Source organism: Lissotriton helveticus, chromosome 1_1 (genome assembly GCF_964261635.1).
Source record: "Lissotriton helveticus chromosome 1_1, aLisHel1.1, whole genome shotgun sequence".
In the NCBI taxonomy this organism is placed as follows: domain Eukaryota; kingdom Metazoa; phylum Chordata; class Amphibia; order Caudata; family Salamandridae; genus Lissotriton; species Lissotriton helveticus.
Window position 1 is genome coordinate 1249032503 of NC_136057.1, and position 24914 is coordinate 1249057416.

A 24914-nucleotide genomic window follows, 5' to 3' on the forward strand; every position below is an offset into this window, starting at 1 on the left:
TTTTGATTCGTTGGTTTGTATTTTTGAAAAACTGTTGGTGTAATTAATTACCATATATGGTAAACGCTAATTAATGTTGAGTATACATACCTTTATATAATATGTTAAATAAATAATTTATACATGTGTAAATAATTTATTTTTAAATGTGAAAATTTATGTATTTTTAAATTGTTGTAAAATGTGAATTGTAGTGCTAATAGTATTTTTTTAATGTTTACAAGTGTTATAGAATAATAATAAAATTGTTCGATATTGCTTAAATAACGATATTATTGTAGTCGATATTTTTACTCTCAATATTTTTAACGTACTGGTTATAAATTTTAATTATCGATATTTAAATATTGCGATATATATGGGGTCGATATAATTGATATCGATGTTTATGTATTGCGATATTTTAATTTCGATATTTGTGTATGTGATTAAATAAGTATAGGATGACGATATATTTGATGTCGATATTTTTGTGTCGATAATTTTGTACTACGATAATGTGTGTTTCGATATTATGTCATAGATTCAAGATAGGAGACCAGCTAGCTAGCCCTTGGAGTCACTCTGGGTTCAAGTGATGCAAGTCTAGTCATTCTCGTCCAGGCAGAAAGGCAGTATAGTAGCAGGTCAGCCCAGCAAAGCAGGAGTTCAGCAAAGCAGCAGTCTAGCAGAGTGGCAGTCCTTTCAGCAACACCGCCTTCCTTCTTCCTGGCAGAGTCTTCACAGGTCCAGAAGTATACTGATGTGGTGGTGTCAGAAGTCCAGGACTTATACATAGTTGTGCCTTTGAAGTGGGGAAAACATCAAAGACATGCCTTTGAAGTGCACAGAGGTCCTCCCTTCCTGCCCTGGCTCCAGACTAACTAAAAGGGGGTATGCAGTCCTTTTGATTAGGGACAGGATACAGCCTATTCAGGTGTAAGTGAGGCAGGGTCCAGCTCCCCTTCCCATCCTGTCAGGATGGCCCATCAAGTTGGGGAGAGGAGTTGGCCTAACGGCTAGGCGGTTCAAGTCTCGGCAATGACGCTGAACATCCTGTAATTCTGGGCAAATCAATTATTCTCCCCATGCCTAACAAAAATGAATGTGTTCTCATGTAACACAACTGGTACGCAACTAGTGCTATGTAAAGCACTCTGATACCCGATACCGTTGGGTCAACTTTGTGCTATATAAAACTCCGGAAAAAATTAAATAAAAAATAAAAAATCCCACCTAAGATTCCGCTGTGTGTGAATGTCTAGGGGGAATACACAAGCCATCTGTCACCCACCCTAGACATGTGATCAGAGACAGGTAGCAGGCACCAAATGGCTCAAGCAAGAAAATGCCAACTTTCTAAAATGCCATTTCCAGAAGTTTAATTTAAAGTCCGATTTCAACAGAAGTTTGGATTTAAAATTGTGAGACCGGGAAGACCAAACTCGAATAGTCTATCTCTTCACAATTGGGAATTACACTTATAAAGTAATCCCAATCTTATGCTATGGAAGAGATAGGCCTTGCAGTAGTGAAAAACTAATTTAAGTAGTTTGCACTACCAGGACATGTAAACTTTAAACGTGCATGTCCTGCCTTTTAGATAAATTGCACACTGCCCTCTGGGTAATCCAAGACCTACTTAGGGGTGATTTGTATGAATAAAAATGGAAGGTTTGGGTCTGGCAAAGGGTTTATTTTCTATATGTAGCACTAAGTTAGAAGTTACTTAGGGGCATATTATCAAGGGGGTTTATCTCCGCTTTTTTGGCTATAAAAGCCAAGAAAGCGGAGATAAAATTATCTCCCTATTACCTAGCTGTCGCTAACACCAGTTAGCGACAGCTAGTAGGAGATAGCGACCATCTTGGGCCCGCTTTGCATGTCAGTGATATTTATCACTAATGACATGCAAAGTGGGCGTGCCAAGAGGTTAGCGACTGGAAACAGTCGCTAACATCGCTATCTCCTATTACCAACTTTTGGAGATATTTGCGCTAAGCGCGAATATCTCCAAAAGCTAACACCTGCCCCTGAGCAGTTCTTAGCCATGTTATCCAATGGTAGGTGGATAACATGGCTAAGAGCATTAGCTCGGTAATGCATGAATATCGCTGGCTTTTCAGCGATATTCATGCATTTCGGCGGATTTTTATCGCTTAGGAGATATACCTTGATAATTGCAAGGTTCCTAAGCGATAAAAATTGCCGCAGCTCGGCAATAAAAATATCGCCGCTAAACCAACATAGCGATAATTATCGCTAGTTGTTGGTAATATGCCCCTTACTGTCCCCCTGTTGCACTCAGATATAATTATAATAACCTTTCTTGATTTCAAATAAAATCCACAAATAATCGTTATTTCTTTTTGTCAATGAATTACTTTTTATTGCGTCTTCATGACATCATTATGATAATTCTCATAGATGCATATACTTCATGTTGATTAATTCTTGGTATCTCGGATATTCAACTTACCATGTCAATCATCCCTATGCATTTCGGGTCTTGGACCCTTCATCAGGGGACTGTATATCTTCAGAACAAATGATGATAATGATCAAGCATTTAGACCCTTCGGTTAAATACCAGCAAAGATATAAAGTTTCACTATCTCAAGCATATATATAATTTGGTGCTGGTGTAACAATTACATAGAATGTGGCTGTGTAATTAGGGTGAAAACATGCGCTGAATCACAGTGCTCCTGAAAACTGCGAGAAATGGTGTAGATAACTGAGCTGACTGAAGGAGTTTCGGTATTATATGTCGTTCTATGTATTCACGGCAGCGGAACAATTTAGGAAACACAAGATTAAGAGAGCATTAATGAGTGCTCTTAGTGCGAAGTGAAACAATGCATTGAACCGTGATTATACTTGAGTGTTTACAAAGTGTTTTCAGTGACACGCAAAATAAAAAAATGTCTGAACCGAACCAATGGTTAACATGCGGGTGAGAATATATGTGTAAAGCATACCTGTATGATACCAAGTAAATATGAACTGTGTTGTATCGATTCCAAAATCTTAAATTCTGTAGAAGAGATAAAGTGTTTATTTTGCCAGGTCGACATGGCAGTGTAAACTGCACACACAGGCTCAGCAATGGCAGGACTGAAACATGGTTAAAGGTTACTTCAGTGGGTGGCACTGCATTTACAAGCCCTGAGTACATGTAGTGCACTTTACTAGGGACGTATAAGTAAATTAAACCTGCCAATTGAGAATGTGCCAATATAATCATGTTTAGTGGAGAGAGCACATGCACTTTAGCCATGGTAGCAGTGGTAATGTGCTCAGAGCCCTAAGGTCAACAAAAATGAATTCAGCAAAAAGTAGGAGGAGGAAGGCAAACGTTTGGAGGTGACCCTGCAGAAAGGGCTATTTTCCAACACAGACAAATCACCTTTTTAGAATGTCTCACTTCTACACATTACACACCTCACTCAGCCTTGTAGACTCTAAGGTACATTTTTAGTTGTCTTAGTTAATGTTAGGAGTCATGTGTAAACATTTCTAAAAGATTTATTCTGGCATTTGATTGCTGAATCTTTGGCCTACTGCAATTCAGCACTGAAATGGCAGCTCCTCCCTGATGTTTTAAAGGCCTGTCATGTTGATTGAGCAAGGCCATACTGCATCCAACATGAGACATCTAACACAGTGCAGTCCCTAGATACCTACCTAACCAATTGCTTACCTAAACGTCAGATATGCCAATTGGAGTAAGCCAATTATTCAGCATGTTTGAAGGGTCAAAGCCCATGTACTGAGAGGCGTTTCGCTGCTTCACAGTGCCCAGTTTTATGCATCAGTTTTCCAACGTGATAAGGCATAGTGACAACTAAAACACAAACGTCACGTTTTGTTTCATTATAGAACAGGCTCTGTTTTATGTTAAACATCAAGGGGCAGATTTACAAGCCCCTTGCGCCTCTTTTACGCCGCAGTTGCGATAGGCCATGGTGTGGGGTATTTACAACGTGACGCATCTGGGAGATGTGTCACGTTGTAAAGCCCTGCGCCATAAGGAGGCGTTGCTATGCAGGGGGGCGGGGGGGCGTTCCGGCGCAGGAACGCCTCCTGAAAATGGCTGAGTGAAATCTACAAGATTTCACTCAGTCACTTTGGGGCCCATGCTGCGTCAAAACCCTGCACCTGCTTGAAGCAGTCGTAAGGATTGAAGCAGCATTTGAAGGATAGGGCACCCTAGAGCCTTGCTGGAGCTGCGTCACGCTTGCGACACAACTCCAGCAATGCGCCACTTTTACAGCACAGATGCGTGACGCATCTGTGCTGTTTTTGCCTCATGGTGAGCCGCATGCATAAGGGATGCGCCACTTATTGTAAATATGCCCCCAAGTTCTTACATGGAGCACTACATAGCAGAACCACGTTGCAGGTCACAAAGTTTGAACCAAGTATGAATGGTGAATCACTGAAGATTATTTTTGGAATTTAAATTTTAAGCGGCTTGCAATATTTGTACTTTATAGCTCATTTATAAAATTATGAAATAGGTTAATTAAACAGATACCTAAAACTAAAGATGACTATTCTTTACACACGTAAATATAATTCATAGGTTTTGATATACCATTCATAAAATGTTCAAATACTTTCCTAGCATGCCAAGCAAGCTTGACTCTCCTAGGTATTTTAGGGATTCACTCTATCCACGAAAGCCTTGAAAGTGTGTATACAACTTAATATCTTTACCAGGATAGTGTCTATTCAAAACGGTTGAAAGTCATAAAAATAGAAGGCAATTAAAAAAAAAATTGAAAATATAGTTGCTTCCATTTTTCACTCCTGCCACTGATAAGTAGACCACGGAGAAAAACATCAGCAATAATTCCCATAAACTCAGCATAAATTATAACTGTAATCTAAATTTTAAATATTTTTTGAGAAAGGCTTTTTGACCCCAAATACCAGTTTGCCTGTTTAAGAAAATACTCACATTTAGGGGCCGATTAGGATGGCGGACGGACTTGCGTCCGTCCGCCACCCCTGAGTTGGAGGGACCGTCCGCATGGGCAGCGGCGGTCCCTCCATAGCAATTAGGATGTGACCGCCACCCTGGCGGTCACATCCTGTATGTTTTACATTGCGGCGGATGCTGCTTGAAGCAGCACCCGCCGCAATGCAAAAAACGAAAGGTGTGCATTTGCATGCACAAAGCGGCAGGCACCGCGCGGTGCCTGCCGCTTTGTGCACGCAAATGCAGGGGGGTACCATAGGTACCCCCCATGTGCACCCCCCATGCAACCTTCACCCAGGGGGCCCGCAACGGGCCCCCAAAGTGATTGTCCGTATGCTTTTCCACGGCGGAAAAGCCGCCGCGGAAAAGCATTACATTCCCTGCATCCTAATATGGCTGGCGGTGTCTGATAGACACCGCCAGCCATGTTAGTGCTTTTCCGCCGTGGTCGCCTTCCGACCGCGGCGGAAAAGCGGCGGACGGATTGTGAGACCCACCAGCCATCCTGATTTGGCGGTGGGTCTTTCAGCCCTCCTCGGCGGATTTCCCGCATACTCCGGGCCGGCGGTGGCTTCCGCCGGCCCGGAGTATGCGGGAAATCCGCCATCCTAATGACCCCCTTACTGTCAAATACCGGGGTTCCATTTTTGAAAAATTAACTCAATTACCTCGAACCTCATTCCAGCATTTTTCGCGGATGCAGCTTTCCGTTTTTGACTGACTCTCCCATTCAAGAAAGTCCCTGACTCATCATTTAGCTGTGGCTACAGTGAATCCCTGCTTCTGGATTTGTTTTCGATGCAGCAATCTGTGTTTCCAAAGTACTATTTAGCAGTGTTTCCTTGTTTCACCCCAGTCATATTTTAGCAGTGAACCCCGATTTCCTAAGACAACAATTTTAGCAGTGCATCCTTTTGTTCTCAGGCCTGTACATTTAGACGTACCCCATCTTTCTCGAGCCAGCACATTTAGCAATACACTCCACTTCTCGATTCAGCACTGACTAATGCTGCAAGTTTCTTGCTTCTAAAATTGACTCAGATAGGCCGCTCTTGCAGTGAACCGTCACGTCGATCATAACTGTTCAGGCCCTTGCTCCCACCCAAAACAGAATGAGAAAGCACAACAGTGTCATGTAAAACCTCAAATTAATAGAGGAAATATAATAGTTACCTCCATCCTTTAGGTGTCTTTGTTGGCCCTTCACTCATAGAATATTCATACTTCCCAGCATCCGGATAGAAGCACCAGGGCGCACTGGGGACGTTTGTTGAACACCAGGTGCAGCCTTTTGCGCGACATTTTTCTTGAGTTGGACCAGGTTGAGGATGGCAGTCAATGCGTTCCTGAGGAGGGGTATCAGCAGAGCAAGATGATGGGTGTTGATATGAGCCATGGAAGCAGAAAGGGGTTTCTCTTTCACTTGTCTCACACCACAAACATCCACGCTCCCTGCAGGATGAGGGGGTGGCATCTGGTTCAGGGTGGCAATCAGTTCGGTTAGATGGAGGAATTCTAGAGCATGCATCGATGCCGAAGAAACACCAAGGAGTCCCCGGTGTGCTGGAGGCGGCCCAGCAGCAGTGCTTAGCAAGGCAGTGATCTTCGGATGATCCTGGTTCAGGGTGGCAATCCTTTTTAGAGTGGTCTGGAATGCGGTAGCATTCGCCTACAGTGGAGTTAGCATGAAAACAATATGGGGTTCCTTGACTGTGGGCGGGACACCATAAGCATCCTCTTGCTGCACAGCCTTCTGGTGAAGCTCCAGGTTCAGGGTGGCAGTCCTTGCGAAGTGGTTCTGGAATATCTGTTGGGCAGGTACTTGATCGATGGCACTGAGTTAGAACTATGCAAGGAAAGATCAAACAGCATTAATGAATCTCTTTACCATATTTTTATTGCACATGAAAATCACTTTGGGCCATATTCAGAAAGGCATTTTTGGTTTTAAACTTAGGCTTATGGGCAAATGTACCTTTTGTTCTCCTGGCACGAATTCACAATGGGATTCCTGTCTAATGTAAGCACATGTACAGGTGTTGAGATCTTTGCCAAGAGTGCGAGGATCTCCGCTCTAGTAAATCCACGAAAGGTTTAGAAAAGTGGGTGTTTCAAGATGTGACTTGATTTGAAAGTTTGGGAGCACTCCCAGACATAGGGGCCCATCCTTGCGGTAGTAGGGACCGCCTGCCATATGGGCGGGGGTCCCGTCGGCAGCATTAGGATGCGCCCGCCACAGTGGCGGGCGCATCCCGCATTCCTACCATTGTGGAGGTCGGTGCACTTAGCACCCCCTGCCACAATGGCAGGAAAGCATGCTGTGCACTTCCATGCACAGCATGGCAGGCACCGCGCGGTGCCTGCCATGCTGTGCATGGAACTGCTGGGGGGTACCATAGGTACCCCCCATGTGCATCCCCCACCCCCCGGAGTCCCTGGGGGCCCGCAACGGGCCCCCGCAGGGATTCTCCGCATGCCTTTCAAGGCATCCACAATTGACAATCATAATATGGCTGGCGGTGTCTGATAGACACCACCACCATATTATTCCATTCCCGCCCCGGCCGCAAGGCGACCGGGGCGGTAAAGCGGCTGATGGTCTTTTCGTCCGCTGAGGTCCCCCTCGCCATACTAATATGGCGGGGGAAAACAAATGCGGATGTCGGGCGAATTGTCCCCGCCAGGCTGGCGGTGGCTACCGCCAGCCTGGCGGGGGCAATCGGCCCGACATTATAATGGGCCCCATAGACTTTGTCACATTCCCAGACTATGATCCCACTCATTCTCGTCCTTGACATGGTAGGAGATTTATTTCAGCACAGGGCTGGCATCATTCTCCTTCCAGTGTGTGAAGCAGAATGTGTCACCCCCATATTTGGGAAAATGCACAAGAAGCGTTTTATTGATGAGGAATAACATCTTCTCCCCAGAGCAAATTGTATTTTGTAAAAATACATTCTCACAAGGTAATCGATTCACACTGTGCATAGTTCTCCACCACAAACAATTTTATATCAAGTTATTGGAATAAAACGTTTGAAATGACATGCTTCCAAATGCAATCCACATGGAAATCTGAGCCAGGATCAGCCTTCCATGCTGATTCCAAAAGGAATTGATAATTTCCAAAAAGTAGTACATCTGCACATGCATGTAGAAGTAAATCTGTCTATGCAGATTTACTACATTTTTTGTGAACAGAACCCACAATCTTAGGGTGACAAAACAATTAAAACATACTATCAATTACATAACAAAAAATCAGATTACAGGACTGTGCACAATTGTCCTACACTCATTCCTTCCTCGAGAATTCCTCTACCCAGAAACAGCATCCAGAACAATAATCTCAATTGGGCGCTGCTGTGATATGGTAACTAATGGAATGGACAAATAACCAAATTACTGTTTTACTTATTGCTATTAAGGCACTATGCAAGTGTTGCCAAAAACAAAGTAGCATAACAGTTTTAGGAGCTCAGCAGCGCAGATCTGGCAAACAGTTGGGTTGCATCTTAAAGCTTGTTGTTCATTCTACACCAAAAGGACTGCACACCATGGATTACCTCTCAATTCCAAAGTAACAGGAAGTGCTATATCTCACCCACTGCACACATGCAGAATCATTTGCTTATAAAAGGGCTAATGAGAGAGTAAATTGAGAAATTACTATACAGTTTTCAGTTTTGTTAGATCCTACTAATCCATATCTGTGTGCGTTTTTAGCCATTGTCAATGAGGGAGTAGAAGTTTCTTATGAGCATTAGTTATCACTGCATAGAGTTACTGGTGTAATTATATCTGCTGAGTGACTAATTTGCGTACTGCTATATTGTATCACACAGAAATGAGTCCTTCTGGATGACAAGGTTATTCATGTTTTCACTGCTAAAATGTATTACAAATCGGAAGGCTCATAATTTGCAGTCTCTAATCCTGGTGTTTATTAAGTAGAACTTTTAAAGTACACTACATTTCTCAAAATCATACTCCTCTGGGCAGGAAATGACAACAAAGTACAAAAATACCAAACACTATAAATAGGGCAGTACATAAAGTACATACTCTTTTCCTGCTGCTTAAGTTAAGTAGATATTAGACCTATGTACTATTTTGTTTGAAATTGGGCATACTTTGAACATATGGCTGTTGTAAATTTGTTTAGATTGCATTTGCAGGCATATACAGTTATGTTGCGAGAAGCGTAAAGTGTCTGAACTCATCTTTGTTTGTTTGAGTAATTCTAATTCCCTGTGGTAGTTTTGAAGCCGGAGCCACATGTGGCTGAACGCTTGGTAATGGACCTTGTGGTTAAGTGTTCTGCAGCTGAACAATTTACTGTCTAATACTATGTTGCACAGAATGAGTCTTTCAACAGTAAGCACTTGCTTAGTTGAGTATCACAGGTATTTAATGAGTATCAGCTGGCTCTGAGGTTTGTTCAATTACAAAGAGTTTCGATATTTAGACTGACATTTCCTTACATCCCTGGCATGTTGAAAATCAGTGCACGGAAACCCTGCTTTCTGGGTTTTCAAAAGGATTATTATGAGTGAAAGAAATATGTAAAGTGTTTTACCTATTGTTATCAAAAGCAAATCTGAACAATTATACTTGTTATGTTTATACTCATAAATAATTGCTGCTTATCATTTATTGTAAAGTTACAGTTTATGGGCGTTCAATTCCCAATGTGTGAATATTTTGGTGCTAGGAATAAGAACAATGAGCACGGTAGCATCATTTATAAGGAAAAAGGGAGGATGAGGTATTCAAGAGTATGCAAGAAAACCCTGTGTGATTTTGGGATAATTTCAAGACCAACTCAATAAAAAAAAAAGGGAGATTTGTCCTCCTTTAAAAATGTGGCTGTCGATATTGGTAACTTAGTGGCAAATGCTATTACAGGCATCTTGTCTGGGGCGTGGCCTAGCAAGATGGCCAATTAGATGCTTCTATTGGAGCTCCAATCTGTCAATATCCTGCAATATCCTGCTCCGGAAAAGTGCCCAGACTATGTTGGATAACAGCCGCAGCCGGTGGTGGGAGTACCTGCCGGGCGGTGACGTGGGGAGGGGGAGGGGCAGGGTGGGGGTAGTCATGTATGGATTACGGAGTTTAACAGGTAAGTAAACATATAAATAAATAAAACAAATTTTGTTGCGTGCACTGCATCACATTTGGTGATGATGATGCCACTAATCTCTCTACAAAATATTAACTCTGTTGACCAGCCTCAAACAGTAATTTTGGTGGAAGATGGCAACTCCTTGTTTTACCCGGGATTGTAACAGCACCTTCATTCTGCTAAGAGGTTTCCACTTCCATTTGTGGATGATTACATGAAGTCCAAAATCAAAAGTTCCATTAGCAGAACCACTTGGTTTAAAATGAGGGCCAAATGCCCTAGACCAGTTATTACAGATACAGTGGCCATCACCTCATCTATGAACACTAAAATCATCTCATTTATCAGCAGAGGAGTTAAGGGTCCCTAAAGGGATTTGGAGAGAGCTTCGTCATCATGCAAGAACAAGATGTTGGCCACCTTGGACCCATTAACATAAATAACTGGCTGAGCAGGCAAGAAATGCAGGTGTGCTTCTGGACCCGGAGGTATTTTCTAGGTTGGCTCAAAGACAAATGCCTTTTTTGAGAAATACAAATGTTGGACTCTCATTTGAGGTAGGTAAGGGACTTTTACTGAGAACAGAGCAACATTTGGGAAGCTTTCCAGTTCTCACTTTGGAATGACTAACAGGGATATTGATTTGGTGATGACTTTATTATTTGTTAATGTTCTGTAACATCTTATTTTATTAAAGACAGGTTAAAAATAAATCATCTAAATGTATACTACACATTCAAATATGTGATATTTTTATAAACAATTCATCTAACATGGGTTGCGCGGGAATGGATGCAGCATTGGATTGGTGCGTAGAGAAAACATTTTCGTAAAGTAATAAAGGGTATGTGTTTCATTCTTATAGCATACAAAGCATGGGGTTTCGTTCTGCATGTCGGGTTAAGGGTTAAAACGGTGAAGAAAATCTGAGAAAATGGTTTTAAAATATGAAGTGCATACACTGTTACAAGATAATTCTATACCTGTTGCCTAATACCACACCTACCAGTTTATTCTACTTTTAGTAAGTTGCAATAGTACCCGTGTGTCTTAATTCCAGTATAGGGGGATTTGTAAAACACACATACTGTATAAGCATCTTCCTAAGGAGGATCAAACGGGAAAGAGGAAGCGTCAAGAGCGTTCCACAATTTTTTGTTAGATACACGCCATGGGGAAGAGTGCAGGGCAGTGTTGTCAACCCCTCTAATGCATGACACCCACTCCTTCCACATTTTGAACGAAACCTCTGCGGCACTCTTCCATTTGCACTGGACAACTTTGCACGCTAGTGTAAGTAGCAGATCAAGTAGTTGACGGTCATGTTCTCTGGCTAGCGTTGGTTCAATGGCATTGTTTTCTTTCTTTAGTCCACGTATGCTCGACTTATTGTTTCTTATGATGATGTTTTAGCTGCTATAGTCTTTATATTAGAGAATTATGTTCTGTTTTAAGGCAGCTTCTAATATGTACAACAATGTGATCTCAATGTCAATCCACAATTTACCTAATTCAGCCATTGATATGTCATCTGATCTCTCCGTGCTATGTGGACGCATATTTTATTTTATTGCGTAATGGAATTATGTATGTATGTATTATTGTTTGTTCCTTATTTTTCTTTTTCCCTTTTCTTGCTCAATAAAACCGATTTGAACAACAACAACAAAACAAATATGAAGTGCAAGCAGGAGAAGAGAGAGCCTGAATGTGACCTTCGTCATCGGGTTGCTGTTCTTCTTGTGTTCCTGAACTTAATCTTTGCCTTTTCAAATCTACTTGAAGGGCCTATGCTGTTGCCCCGGCCAGGTGACAGTGTTTCCTAATTGGGATAGTATTAGCCTGATATGTAAGTTTGCATAATCTTTTGCAAATATATTTTCTCTCTGAAACTTTTGTCTCTTCATCTATCCACTGCTCACTATACTGTCATTGATTATGAATTTGTCATTTTCTCTTCTAATGTTGTTTGCCTAGTGACGATCCATGATTGAATCTGTATTTCTTGTATGTACTGAGATTTCATTCATATTATTTTATTTAGATAAATATTATACATTTACAAATGAGTCTGTCTTTATTATAATATTTGTACTTATGATTATTAATTTGTCTACCCTGTCCGATTACAAAGATCTAATTGCCATATTTGGTAAATTAGTGAGTACTAAATAGGGGAAATGGTAAGTTTGGGTTAGTCTTTAGAATTACAACTAACCCAACGTAAAGGGGCTTGTTGGGTAATGGAAACTGGGTCCAGTCTTTAGAAATTGTTTAGTACCTGAGCGCTGGATGATCAGCAACACACAGTAGGACTTGTTGATAAATACCTAATGGAGGACGTTCTAACAACATTCTGATGTGCACATTATAACACATGCTTCAGTGGTATAACCACTGCGTGGCTGAAATCGAGAGCTATGCTGTAGACTTATGAACTAAGAAAGAAGTACAAAAATTGTATTTTACAGGTGCCTAAGCAACATTATGAATAAATAAATCTCCTGCTGACTACGTAACTGAAGTCTGAAAGTGAATAAAGTATGCAGTTCCTGTGCGTGAATGCATAGAAATTGTGGAGAATGAACCCGGTCATACCATGGGTACTGAGAAGCTTTTCGAGGGCACAATGAAAACTTTGCTAGTGAGGACCGGGGAGCACTATAAAAATGAGAGGAGAAGACAGACTAAATGTTTGTTGGCCTCGATCAATAACATGTCTATTTGAAACACGTTAGCTGCATTTATATATTTTGTTTCATAAAGCTGGGCCATTCCAGAGAAAATTAAGAGTTTTTCTGCTATTTTAAGAGCTGCTTTATTTCATATTTTTTGAAAGACTGCTTCCAATCTATCTTCAAGAAATTCAAATGAATATTTCCAAATAAATTATTTCCATTTCTTCCAGGAACACATGAGCAGGTTCCTTAGATGAACCTCTTCAGAGTGCTACTGTGACACTACAATAGTGCTAATTATTACAAAGACGCCAGTGCTTCATTTGTAAACGAATGAGTGCTGGTGCCCAAACCTCTGCTCCAGTGTTACAATTAATACTTAGTGAACAGAATATCAAGGCCCTATCATGTTGAATTCACATCAGACCTCTGTAATCCTCTACCAGACATTCCTGGCCCTTTATCCATCTCTTGCAGGTTCTACTTTCTACCTTTGTGGTGATCTAACCGCATTTCTCTTTCTTCTTCTTTACCCTTTGTTTATTTTTACCTCTCTTGCTTGCGGTCAATATCAGACTACGAAAAATAAGTGCTGGTCCCCAAAAATGAGTGCCCTGTAGACCCCACAGGCATCCAGCAGCTCAAATTACGCACTGCAAATTTTTTTGTCTCCAACACGCTTATTGGCTACGAGCCCCATTAGACTGTACCTCAGCAATCCTTACTGATCCTAAATAGATACATAATAGATGTGCGTGAAGTTGCTAAGATGAAGACTCCCAAAATCGGAGCTGTTCTAAAACTTGGAGTTTTATTTAGAGATTGACTGACAGGATTCAAAAATATAGGAGATATCCTGCGCACGATGGTCCATTGTAGCCTACGGGACTTATATTATGACGGACAGGGTAGTTGCCACGTTTGTGGAGGAGTGTGCCATACTTCAAACTCTAAAAAAGGCCAAAGGCCCTTGTTAAGCTTCAGGAAGTGCAACAATCTCAAACTTTAGGAGAAAAAAAAGAGGAGCAGCTTTAGCGCCTCTTACTAAATCAGCAACATGTAGTGGGTGGATTGATGTCACTCGGGTGCTTCATCCCTTGCCCAGAGCCCATGCCATATCAAGTACCTTCAAAGCCTACACTCTTCTCTTTTGAGTACCACCAACTCAACTCCACCACAAGAGCAGCTACCACAGCCCACAATGTCAGCTTAAGAGCATTACCACCTCTCACCAAAGCAATCTTGTGCATGCCCCTCGCACTGGCCTTGCGCTATTCCCCTACAATGATCGTCCTTACCCCTTCCACTGCAGATGTTTACTGTTTATGGAGTGTATCCCACTACCCTCCCTGGGTTATCTGCTCTTACTTCACCTTCCCGCATGACTTACCTCCTCAAGGAAGGCCAATTAGTAAGTAGGATATCCTGTCATAGGACACCCAGTACACAGGACAACTGATAACAGAATATATTGCCATGCAGATGCTGTGGGTAGGTTAAACTTCAATTCAACCAAGAAACTTTGGCTCATCAGTCATTGCCAGGTATCTTAGGTAATTATATTGCAAGGGTTTTAGTTCAAATTTTCAATATTAATTTGAATATTTTAAAATACGTCTACTCTAATGATTAATAACTAAAGGACATATCTGTAAAAATAAACAATATGAAAAAAAATGAAAAAATGTACAGGATATACAGTAAGAGGGCAAATAAACTAAATGTCTATATTAAGTGAGTAAATCGTCATCTAATCTACAAAATGCGGATTGTACTAGAATGTAATAGTGAACCATCTCTTAGTTAAGAATAAAGGAAACAGTGTGAACTATAGTGAATTAATCAAAAGGTGGAACAATATTACCTACAGTAAATCATAGTCAACGGTTCAAAAATGAAATGTTTATGACAGCTCAATAGAAAAGAATGATCTACACAACTGTTAAATTCTCTGCAGGTGAAAAGAGTTCTCACTATCAATGAACGCTACTTTTTGGGGTTCAAATCACTTCTTTTAGGCTCTAAGATCCCATCTCCCAGAACTCGATACTTGGGTAGCTCATCTTAGTCTTTTACAAGTGGTAGAGGAATGTTACGTTTGTTATTCCTTTTATGGGAAGAGATAGGCATTTCCCAATGTCCTCACATAGCTTTCTCTAGGTTTCTTGATCTCCTGATGAAATTTTAAGATCCTGGTCAGAAACTAGATATCTTGGAATTTCTGCTGGGTTTCCAGGTTAATGTCCATGGACAGCCTTTATAATTATAGTTTTTCAAAACATAAATTGAATAAGGAACATTGGGTCAAGGAATTGAGCCACCTAAGTTCATTTTAAATGACTCACAGAAGCAAGCATGCTTCATATCAGTCTTGAATGGGCTTGTGTTCTCTCATATTGGATTTGAGAGGGAAAAAGTTTAATAGCACCTGAATAAAGAGCTGTCATTGCACTATGTTGGTTGGGTTTGCCATGGAAACTTGTATGTTAGTGTTGGTATTTCAATAGAAACTTTAAGGGATTTTCAACACCTCTTCAAAGGTTTTTGATAGATGTAAGATCACGCAAATGGCATATATGGGATTATGAGAAATTGTGGTCGATGTAAGTCACAGGGAATTACTAACATTGTGATAGAGTGTGAAAGAATTTCTGGTCTATGTATGTCCCTTCTAACAACTAAACGTTGAGACTAATTGGATGGATGAATACACCACAGCTGCCATCTATAAAGGTGTATTAAAAAACTTAAAGGGTGCTTTGGTGTTAGTGGACAATAGACATACTATGTGTGATGCCTTAATAGACAAATCTCCAAATAGGAACTTCACAAAGAACTTGGCACACTGAAAGGAAATAGGGCTTTAGACAACTGTGTCCCTCCCTAAACCAGCGACTGCTAATTCGGAAAGGATAGTGAATAAGCAAAGAGGAAATCAAACTCATTATGTCAGCAAAGCTCTCCCTAAAAAAAAGAAAAACGAGAAGGAAGGAGGGGCTGGTTTTATAATGTGACAAATACTGACACTTTGCAGGGAAATTAAAGAAACCCCATGTGACTTGCAAATCCCTAAAGGATCGGGAGAACTTAATGGTTAATGGCTTTACAACAACAAATGTTCATCTACTGGTACACAGTACTTAAAAAGATAACTGCCTGGGCCCTCTTCAAGAAGTCAGTGCAGCTTGCATTGCCCATAGCCCCTTCCAGTGCTGCCAATGACAGTACTAACACAATTATTGCTATCACACACCTACAAGTGTGACAACTGAGACTCTTCCAGGCCCCCAAAGCTTTAAGAATGGATTGGGCAGTAGGTATCAATAATTTGCATATTGAATTAATAAACTGTTGTGCTGATCACTAAATTAGACAAACAGTGCTGCCATGTGGCAGACTGTCATAAGTGCTAGTGTTGTCAATTAAGTGCCGGTGCTGAACACCAGAACCCATCAGCTCAAGTTAAGCACTACTGATACAGATAACTACACTTCAGGGACCACAGACTATCAATGCTCTGATGATTCTGGGGCACTGATGTCAATTCCTGCACATAGCAAGAGTTGAAACTCCAGAGAAAAACTAAGACAAAGCCATACAGTATATCAATAGCAGTATTTTGGGGGAACAAGTCCCTTCAAAAGACTTTCAGATGGATCCCCACTGAACTGTAAAAGAGGGTCACCCATGCATTCATCATCAGCAGACTCCACTACGACAACGCAGTCTATGCCGGCATCACCCAAAAAACTCCTCAGCAAACTACAGAACATTCAAAACGCCGCAGCCAGACTTGGTCCTCAACATTCACCACTGTAGCCACATCATCAAACACCTGCGAGAACTCCACTAGATCTCAGTCAGCAGAAGCTCCTCACACACGTCTACAAAGCCCTCCATGACTCAGGACCAGAATATCTGAACCACCGCCTCTCATTCCACATACCCACCAGACACCTCTCAAGACCTGGCCCTTTGACTGAACCCCAGCATGCAGACAGATCAGCAGCCACCTCCTCAAGACCCCCCCCCTCAGCGCCTTGAGACCCTCAATGGGGGGGTAGTCTTGCTAACCAAACCTTGATTGATTGATTTATTAGAAGGTCTTGGAGACTGGACATGTGATATCCTTGTCCTTTGCTGTCATTGCTACTCCTATACTTCCAATAGTATTGTGCACCTCATGGATTAGAACATATATTCCATACATAAATTGGAAAGAGGAGTAACTACAATTGTCATCAGAGAATTGTTAGTGACAGTGTTGTTCACAACCTGGGATGTAACTAAGACAGTCCTTAACTTGTATTGCAGTCCAAGCCAAAAAAAGAAGAGTCCCTTCTTCCTAGGGTTCATAAAGAATGTAGTGATGTTTTCAGTAGGAGTGGAGCAGAGCAATTATACCCTCATAGGAATACACCTCAATCAACAAGCAGAGATGTCACATGTACAAATATATGTGTTGACACCCAAAGGCGACACAATATTAACAGAATGTCTGTATGATAATTTACAGAAGGGTTTTATTAGGCACTCTGTTTCCCTTGCTATGCCCCAATAGCTTTCATCCCTACCAGACAGTAAATACTATATGAATAGATTATAGAGATCTGACTTTTATCATTGTAAGGAGCAGATTTCCCCTCCAACTGACACCTCAATGGAGAGAACTCAATGGAGCTGCCTCCCTACCCCCCAGCTTCTTGAGACCCTCCTGGGTGAGCAATTGCGCTTCACCAACCCTGATTGATTGATTGATATCTGTTCTATTGGCTCAGGTGACAGCGCAGCAGTATTTTCGAGAAAATGGGTTACAAGGAGCTTATACCTGGTTCACATCAAAGGAGGTGATGGGTGGAAGAAGGTTTATAATACCAGATATGGGCATTTTGAGAATTAATTATGTGTTTTGTATAAATCTAGACCTAGCCATCATGATCTACTTAGACAACAGTCAGGTGCTTTCAGATACCTTCAAACAACATTGAATCCACCTAAAACCACCCAAAGGGGGTTTTAGAGCATCTGCAGAACAGCTATGTCTAAGCTAAATTGGACAAGTGTGTCTTTGAAAAAAATAGTCACACATTTTCGAATTTTATTATTTCTGACCAAGGCCTTCGGATTGACCCGAAGAAGATAAAAACAGTACAGGAGTGGCATTCCCAGCAACAGATTTAGACATGTTTAGAATGGGGCACTTTTTATCAGTATTTTGTGAGGTAATTTTCCAGGATTGGGCTGCCTATAACCAGCTTTACTAAGAAAAAGATGACATTTAATTGGGAAGAAGGCCAAGAGTAAGAATTTCAGTTATTAAAGGAGGTATTTAGGCATGGACTGATGCTATAGAGCACCATGCATTTTCCCAGTGGTTTGGGAAGGTAAGGGCCAGTGTGTTCCTTCCTTTAGACTTGGTAAAAGTGGCTTACAGTCAATAGGCACATGTAATTTACACCTAAGTCCCTATTAAAGTGTTACTACATATACCCAGGGCCTGTAAATTAAATGCTACTAGTCAGCCTGCAGCACTTATTGTGTCAACCACTTAAGTAGGCCTATAAAACATGTCTCAGGCCTGCCACTGCAGCCTCTGTGCAATTTTAAACTACCAATTCAACCTGTCAAAACTGACCTTTTGTCAGGCCTAACCTTGATTTTGAGTACATACAAATCACCCCTAAAGTATGCCCTAAACAGTCCATAGGGCAGGGTACATTGTATATAAATGGTAGGTCGTGTGTTTCGGGTTGACGGTCCTCCGCCGCTGATCGATGCTTGCTGGGCAAAGAGACAGGTTGTCGGCAGTCGCGAAGGGCCTCAAAGCTTGCTTTAAAGAGCCTGTGAGTCACACCAAGGGTCTAGGACCTGAGAGGCACCACTTGGGGGTCAGGAACTCTCAGCAGCTGGGATTTTAGGGAGCCCTCTATGTCCCTGAGGCTCAGATCAGGAGGCCAGCAGACTAGCCCTTTGCATCACTCTGGGGTCCTGGGTTCAAGATGAAGTTGCAGGTTGTGTTCCTTTTCACTAGGCAAGAAGGCAGCAGGCGGCAATTCAGCAAAACAGGGCAGCAGTTCAGTTAGAGCCAGGGCCTGACTGGCTACCGGGCAGTTGTGTGTGCTGCCGAGCAGGGGGATGCTTTCGTTGATGGGGACCTGTGGGTGCAAAACGAAATTCGTTTTTCTTTTTTTTTCTCAAAGCGCACGCAGGTCCCCATCAACGAAATACGCCCATACCACGGAGAAATCATCCCCCTGCTCGGCAGCACACACAACTGCCCGGTAGCCAGTCCGGCCCTGGTTAGAGCAGCAGTTAGAGCAGCAGTCCAGCAGAGTGGCAGTCCTTAGAACAGCACAGCAATTCTTCCTCTTGGCAGAGTATTCACATGTCCTGAAGTGTACTGAAGAGTGGATGACTGAGGGTCTTTCTTTCAGACCCTGTACCCTAATTCTGGAAGGTGGGAGAAGCTTATAGAAAGTAACTTTGAAGTGCATGGATTTCCCTGCCTCCCCTGCTATAGCTCCAAGCTGAAGTGACAATGCAGGGTCGTTAGGCCCTTTGTGTAAACGCAGAGCATAGGCTATTCAGTTGTAACTATTGCCGAGCTCAGCTACACCCCCAATCCTGTCAGCATATGGCCCCTTCAGGAACACATAATCCCTCATTTGTGTGACTGTCTTGGAGGAATTCACAAAGTTCAACTGCCAGCTACACCCAGTTATTTGACTCAAGACAGGCTACAGGCAAAAAAGGACTAAAGGCAGGAAAGTGCCAACTTTCTAAAAGTGGCATTTTCAATGTTATAATAAAAAATCAGACTTTACCATTTAAGAGGGTAATGTGGCATAGCCACCAGTTCCCATTTGGAAATTACAGCGTATTAAATGTAAAACGAAATCTTCAATCTTAGAGAGGGGTATGCCTCACAGAAGTGAAAAATTATTATAGGAGTTTTTCACTACCAGGACTTGTAAAACTTAAAAGTACATGTCCAACCTTTTAATTACACAGTACAATTTCCTATGGGCTACCTATGGACTACCTTAGGGGTGAGTTATATGTCATACGAGGAGAGTTTAAGTCTTGGCAAGAGGGTTATAACGGCTAGGTCGACATGTCAGTGTAACACTGCATTCAGGCTGCAATGGAAGGCCTGGGACACGTTTTAGATTTCTACATAAGTGGGTAATACAATAAGTGCTACAGGCCCACTAGTAGGATTTAATTTACAGGCCCTGGGTATGTGGTATACAACTCGACAAGGGACTTGCAAGTAAATTAAATACCTCAAGCTAATTTTATCATGTACTGGGGAGAGAGCAGAAGCACTTTACCACGAGCTAGCTGTGATAAAGAGCACCGAGTCGTAAAGGCAACAAAAATGAATCCACACAAAAAATGGAGGGCAAATGGTTTGGGGGTGATCATGCAGAGAGGACCTGGTCCAACAACCGCTATTGTATGATAACATTGGGTTACCTTATTATACTTAACTAGCAGCCCGTCCCGGCGTTGTCTGGGTATGAAATAGAATGTATGTAATGTGTGTATTTGGCAAGGGCAATTAATTTTAAAATCTCGCGGTAGATAACATTTTTTGTTTCAATAGAATAGGGACGGAGAAGGCCCAGCTGCAGCCCTGGTTGATGTTAGCAGGCGAATGTAATTGGTGTAGTGATCCGCCGCCTGAGCCCAGCTACAGCCCTGGTTGATGTTAGCAGGCGCGTGTAATGTCGTTGAATGAGAGAGTTATCAGCCGCGGGTAAATCCGTTTAATGAGAGAGTTGAGTGACAGCGAGTAGGAGAGGCTGCAGTAATTGTCCCCGCAGACACGCTCAATTGCGTGTTCCCCCGCTTGAGGCCCAGATGCAGGCCTTTTTGATGTTAGCAGGCGCGTGTTCCCCCACTTGAGGCCCAGCTGCAGCCCTGGTTGATGTTATCAAGCGTGTGTAATTAGTGTACTGATCCGCCGCCTGAGCCCGGCTAGAGCCCTGATTGATGGTAGCAGGAGGGTGTAATTTCGTTGAATGAGAGAGTTCAGTAACAGGGCGCAGGAGAGGCTGCAGTAACGTTACTTACCAGGCCTCCAGGTGAACGTGTTTGTCACGCCCCCAGCACACGGCCACAGCAGACGATCTTCTGATTAATGCACGACCCACATGGCATGAAGGGCGGAACGTAGCACACACCCCCAGCGTTTCTCACGCCCCCAGCTTGCCCCTTGATGCGGCGCAATTGCGTTCACATGGCATGAAGGCCAGACACACGCCCCCAGCGTTTCTCATGCCCCCAGCGTGTCACGCCACCAGCGTGCCCCTTGATGCTGCGCAGCAACGCAATTGGCGCTTGTATGTATGACTCACATGGCATGAAGGGCGGACACACGCCCCCAGCGTTTGTCACGCCGCCAGCGTTTGTCACGCCGCCAGTGTTTGTCAAGCCCCCAGCACATGCCCACAGCCCACGATGTGATGGCCGTACCACACGCCCCCAGCGTTAGTCGCGCACCCAGCCCACGCCCACAGCACAACACAGACAAGCCCACAATGGACTACTTTGCTGGCACGGTTCTTTTACCTTTTAAATGTATAGAGGAGTTGGCCTAACGGCTAAGGCGCTCGACCTCAGACCTGAGGATCTGGGTTCGAGTCTTGGTAACGACGCCAAACATCCAGTGATTCTGGGCAAATCACTTAAACTCCCCGTGCCTAACAAAAATGAATGTGTGTGCTCATGTAACGTAACTGGTGCTATATAAAGCGATCTGATACTTGATTCAGTTCGGGTCAAGTTTGCGCTATATAAAACTCTGCAAAATATATATATATATGGTGGCCGTCTGTATAGCCTATGTCCTTCTGCTGCAACTGCCCTTTCCAACGCTGTATTGGGTGTTGCGATTGGTGCTGTGGTTACTGAGATTACCCGCCTCAAAGGTTTGGGCTCTCTCTTTATAATAATAGTATGGATAAGTGCTAATTGTTGATTGGGAACATATAGAAATGTCTTAATTTAAAAGAATTATAATTTAAAATCCTCTTTAATAGTAAAGTCGAACTTTAAGTCACAATTCTGAAAATTCCAAAGTTTGCATCTTATCCTGCTAATCGTTTGGCGCCGGCAGCCTGTATCCTGGCTCAAATGACTGTGAGTAGTTAGGAGTTGGGCCTTGTATATCCCTCCCAGACAGTGAAACAAAGAGGGGCTATGACCACTTGGAGCATGGATAGGGGAAGGGAGATAATTTCCAGAACCACACGTGGGGGTAGTCTAGAAGTTTCCCCCACTTCAAAGGATGGTAACCGATATTAATATTGAACCTCCTGACCAACTCTTCTGTTCACTCCTGGACCTACAGAGGACCCCAGAAGGACTGCTTGTACTTCAGAGGACTGCCCTACTGCTTGAGACCTGCTTTGTACCTCAAAAGACTGCCCTGCTACTTGAAGTATGTATTGTACTCTACCCTGATGATTCATGCCTGCCTTACAGCTTCATCCCAGGACTACCAGAGTGACTCCATGAGCTAGTTGGCTGGCATCCTGTGTAAGCTATAGGGACATAACAAGCTCCAGAGACCTGGCCCCTGCACCTAGCCTCTGCCTGGAGTGAGTCCTGACCCTCCCAAGTGATTCCACCTTGGAAGTAGTGCTAAAGGAGACCCTTCAGTCAAAATCTGAAACTTGGAGCTTAAAAACGTTTCTACCTCAAAGTTGTCTGAGAACCGACAGAAGACCAGGACATAACTGCTTGCCAATCTACCTGACTTCACAGTAGCTTCTACTATATATGCTTCTACTATATATTCTTCTTCACTGCAGCAAATCTTGTTCAGCTGCTCGTTTCGGAAGAGATATCAAGCTTTTTTGAGCCCTGATCAATGACAGTCTGTAGCTTCATCCATTTGGAGATTTTTGATTTCAAAAAAAGTGACAAAGTCTGAACAAGGAAATCTTCACTGTGACGTTGTCCAGTGACTCCTCAAAGATGATGCCTCCTCATCGGAAACTGTCAGTTGCCTTGCCACTCTTTACCTTGAAATTATTCTAAGTCCTCATAGAAACCGAGACCAGGACTAATCCACTTCCATACATATATCCGAGGTACTGTCGGCCTACTGGGATACATCCATGAGCACATGTGAGAAGAAGGATTCCCCCTTGGGTTAGCTTAGTGGGTCCTGAGAGTATGGACAGAGGGATCCAACTGGGTTCAGAGAGGCGTAGAACTGGAACGTGCCCCTGCTGTTGCGGGTCAGGGTCCATGTTCTATCGCCCTAAGCAGGGAAGTCCATTAAGGTATTGATTAGTCTACCCTGGCTTTAGGCTGGAAGGAGTTTGTATTGGACCTGGTTTCTTTTGCAGGGTCATCCCAAAACCTTTTCCCTTCTTCCTCCTATTTGGTTTATCCTGTTGGTCTTGTCTTTAGGACTCTGGGCACTTTACCACTGCTAATCAATGCTAAAGTGAATATGCTCTCTGTCTAAATTGTGATTATTATTGGTTATCCATGATTGGCATATTAGATTTACTGGTAAGACCCTAGTAAAGTGCACTGTGTGAGCCCAGGGCCTGTAATTCAAATGCTACTAGTGGGCCTGCAGCACTAAATGTGCCCTGCAAACATGTCTCAGGCCTGCCACTGTAGTTTCTATGAGTGCCCTGCTGACCTGGCAAGTGCACCCACTTTCCAGTCCCAAACCTTCCCTTTTACAACCTATTTGGTACCCCTCTTGTTGGCACAATTTTAGTCCCCTGTGCAGTGTGTAGTGTATTTGAAAGTTAGGACATGTACTGGTGTGTTTTACATGTCCTGATAGTGAAATACTGCTAATTTCCTTTTCCACTATTACAGGAACTATCTCTCGTATAGGTTCTCATTGGAGCTACCTTCTAACTTCTTACAGGTGTAACTTCCAAATGGGAAGGGTTAGGGATTTGGAGTTACGGGTCCTTGAACTAGTGAAGTTAGTTTTTAAATTGCATGTTTGGAAATGCCTCTTTTAGAAAGTGGGTATGTTTTTGCTTTACCATTCTGTGCCTCTGCCTGCCTGTGGAATACACGTCTGACGGAGGGTGACAGTTAGGCTTTTTGTGCATACACTCGAGATAGTCTCAAAAAGGTAGCTGAGGTATACCCTGCACATCCTGAGGGCCCATCACCAGGCTGATGGGCCTTCCTGAGCTAGAGTGGTGGGAGAAGTTGTCACTGACACCTGAATAGGGCTGTGCCTGTCCTCACACAAAGCTTCCTCCACCCCGCTGCAATAAGGAACCGACATATCAACTCCCCTGGCAGTAAGGAATCAACACATCACATACCCTGTGAGTAAGGAACTGATGCACCCACGCACTCATCAGCAGCAGACTCTACTACAGCAACGCACTCTATGCCAGTCTCACCCAGAAACTCCTCAGGAAACTACAGAATGTTCGAAATGCTGCAGCCAGCCTGGTCCTCAACATCATCCGCTGCAGCCACATCACCAAACACCTGCAAGAAGTACACTGGCTCCGAGTCAACAAAAGAGTCACTTTCAAGCTTCTCACAGATGCCTACAAAGACCTCCATGATGCAGGACCAGCACATCTGAACTACCTCCTCCTATTCCACGTACACACCCACCAGACACTTCCGATCCACCCAACAGGCCCTGGCCATCGTTACACAGAAACATAAGACCAGGACCGGAGGAAGATCCTTCTCCTATCTTGACGTCAATCACTGGAACACCTTGCCTCTCCACCTCAGGCAAGCCCCATCGCTGACCCTAATCAGGAAGGATCTCAAGACCTGGCTCTTTGACTGAGCCCCAGATGAATCAACAGCCCCCTTGCCCCTCTCAGCGCTTTGAGATCCTCATGGGTGAGTAGTCATGCTATACAAACCTTGATTGATTGATTGATTGCTTGATCGCATTGCTTTTCCGGCACCTCACCCGCTGCACCTGTTTTTGTCTTTGATTATGATGCATCTCAGGTACTTTGTGATAATAGAGACTCCTCCATAATTTCTTATGGACTGAACTATTTTGAACATTTTAAAAGTGATATCTTGATTTGTGTAATGTTTGATTGTTGTCGTTTTGGTCTTGTATTATTTAGATAAATATTGGTTATTTTTCTAAACTGGTGTGGTTTCC

At 42.9% G+C, this 24914-nt stretch overlaps 1 protein-coding gene across 1 annotated transcript in view; it reads right to left on the reverse strand.

The window, feature by feature from the left end:
* Positions 1-24914, reverse strand: part of LOC144822413 (lysosomal alpha-glucosidase-like) — a 993087-nt gene that overhangs the window by 961400 nt on the left and 6773 nt on the right. The window contains exon 2 of the mRNA XM_078679897.1: positions 6140-6812. Coding sequence (XP_078536023.1) covers positions 6140-6812 — 673 coding nt within the window. The remainder of the gene's footprint in view (positions 1-6139; positions 6813-24914) is intronic.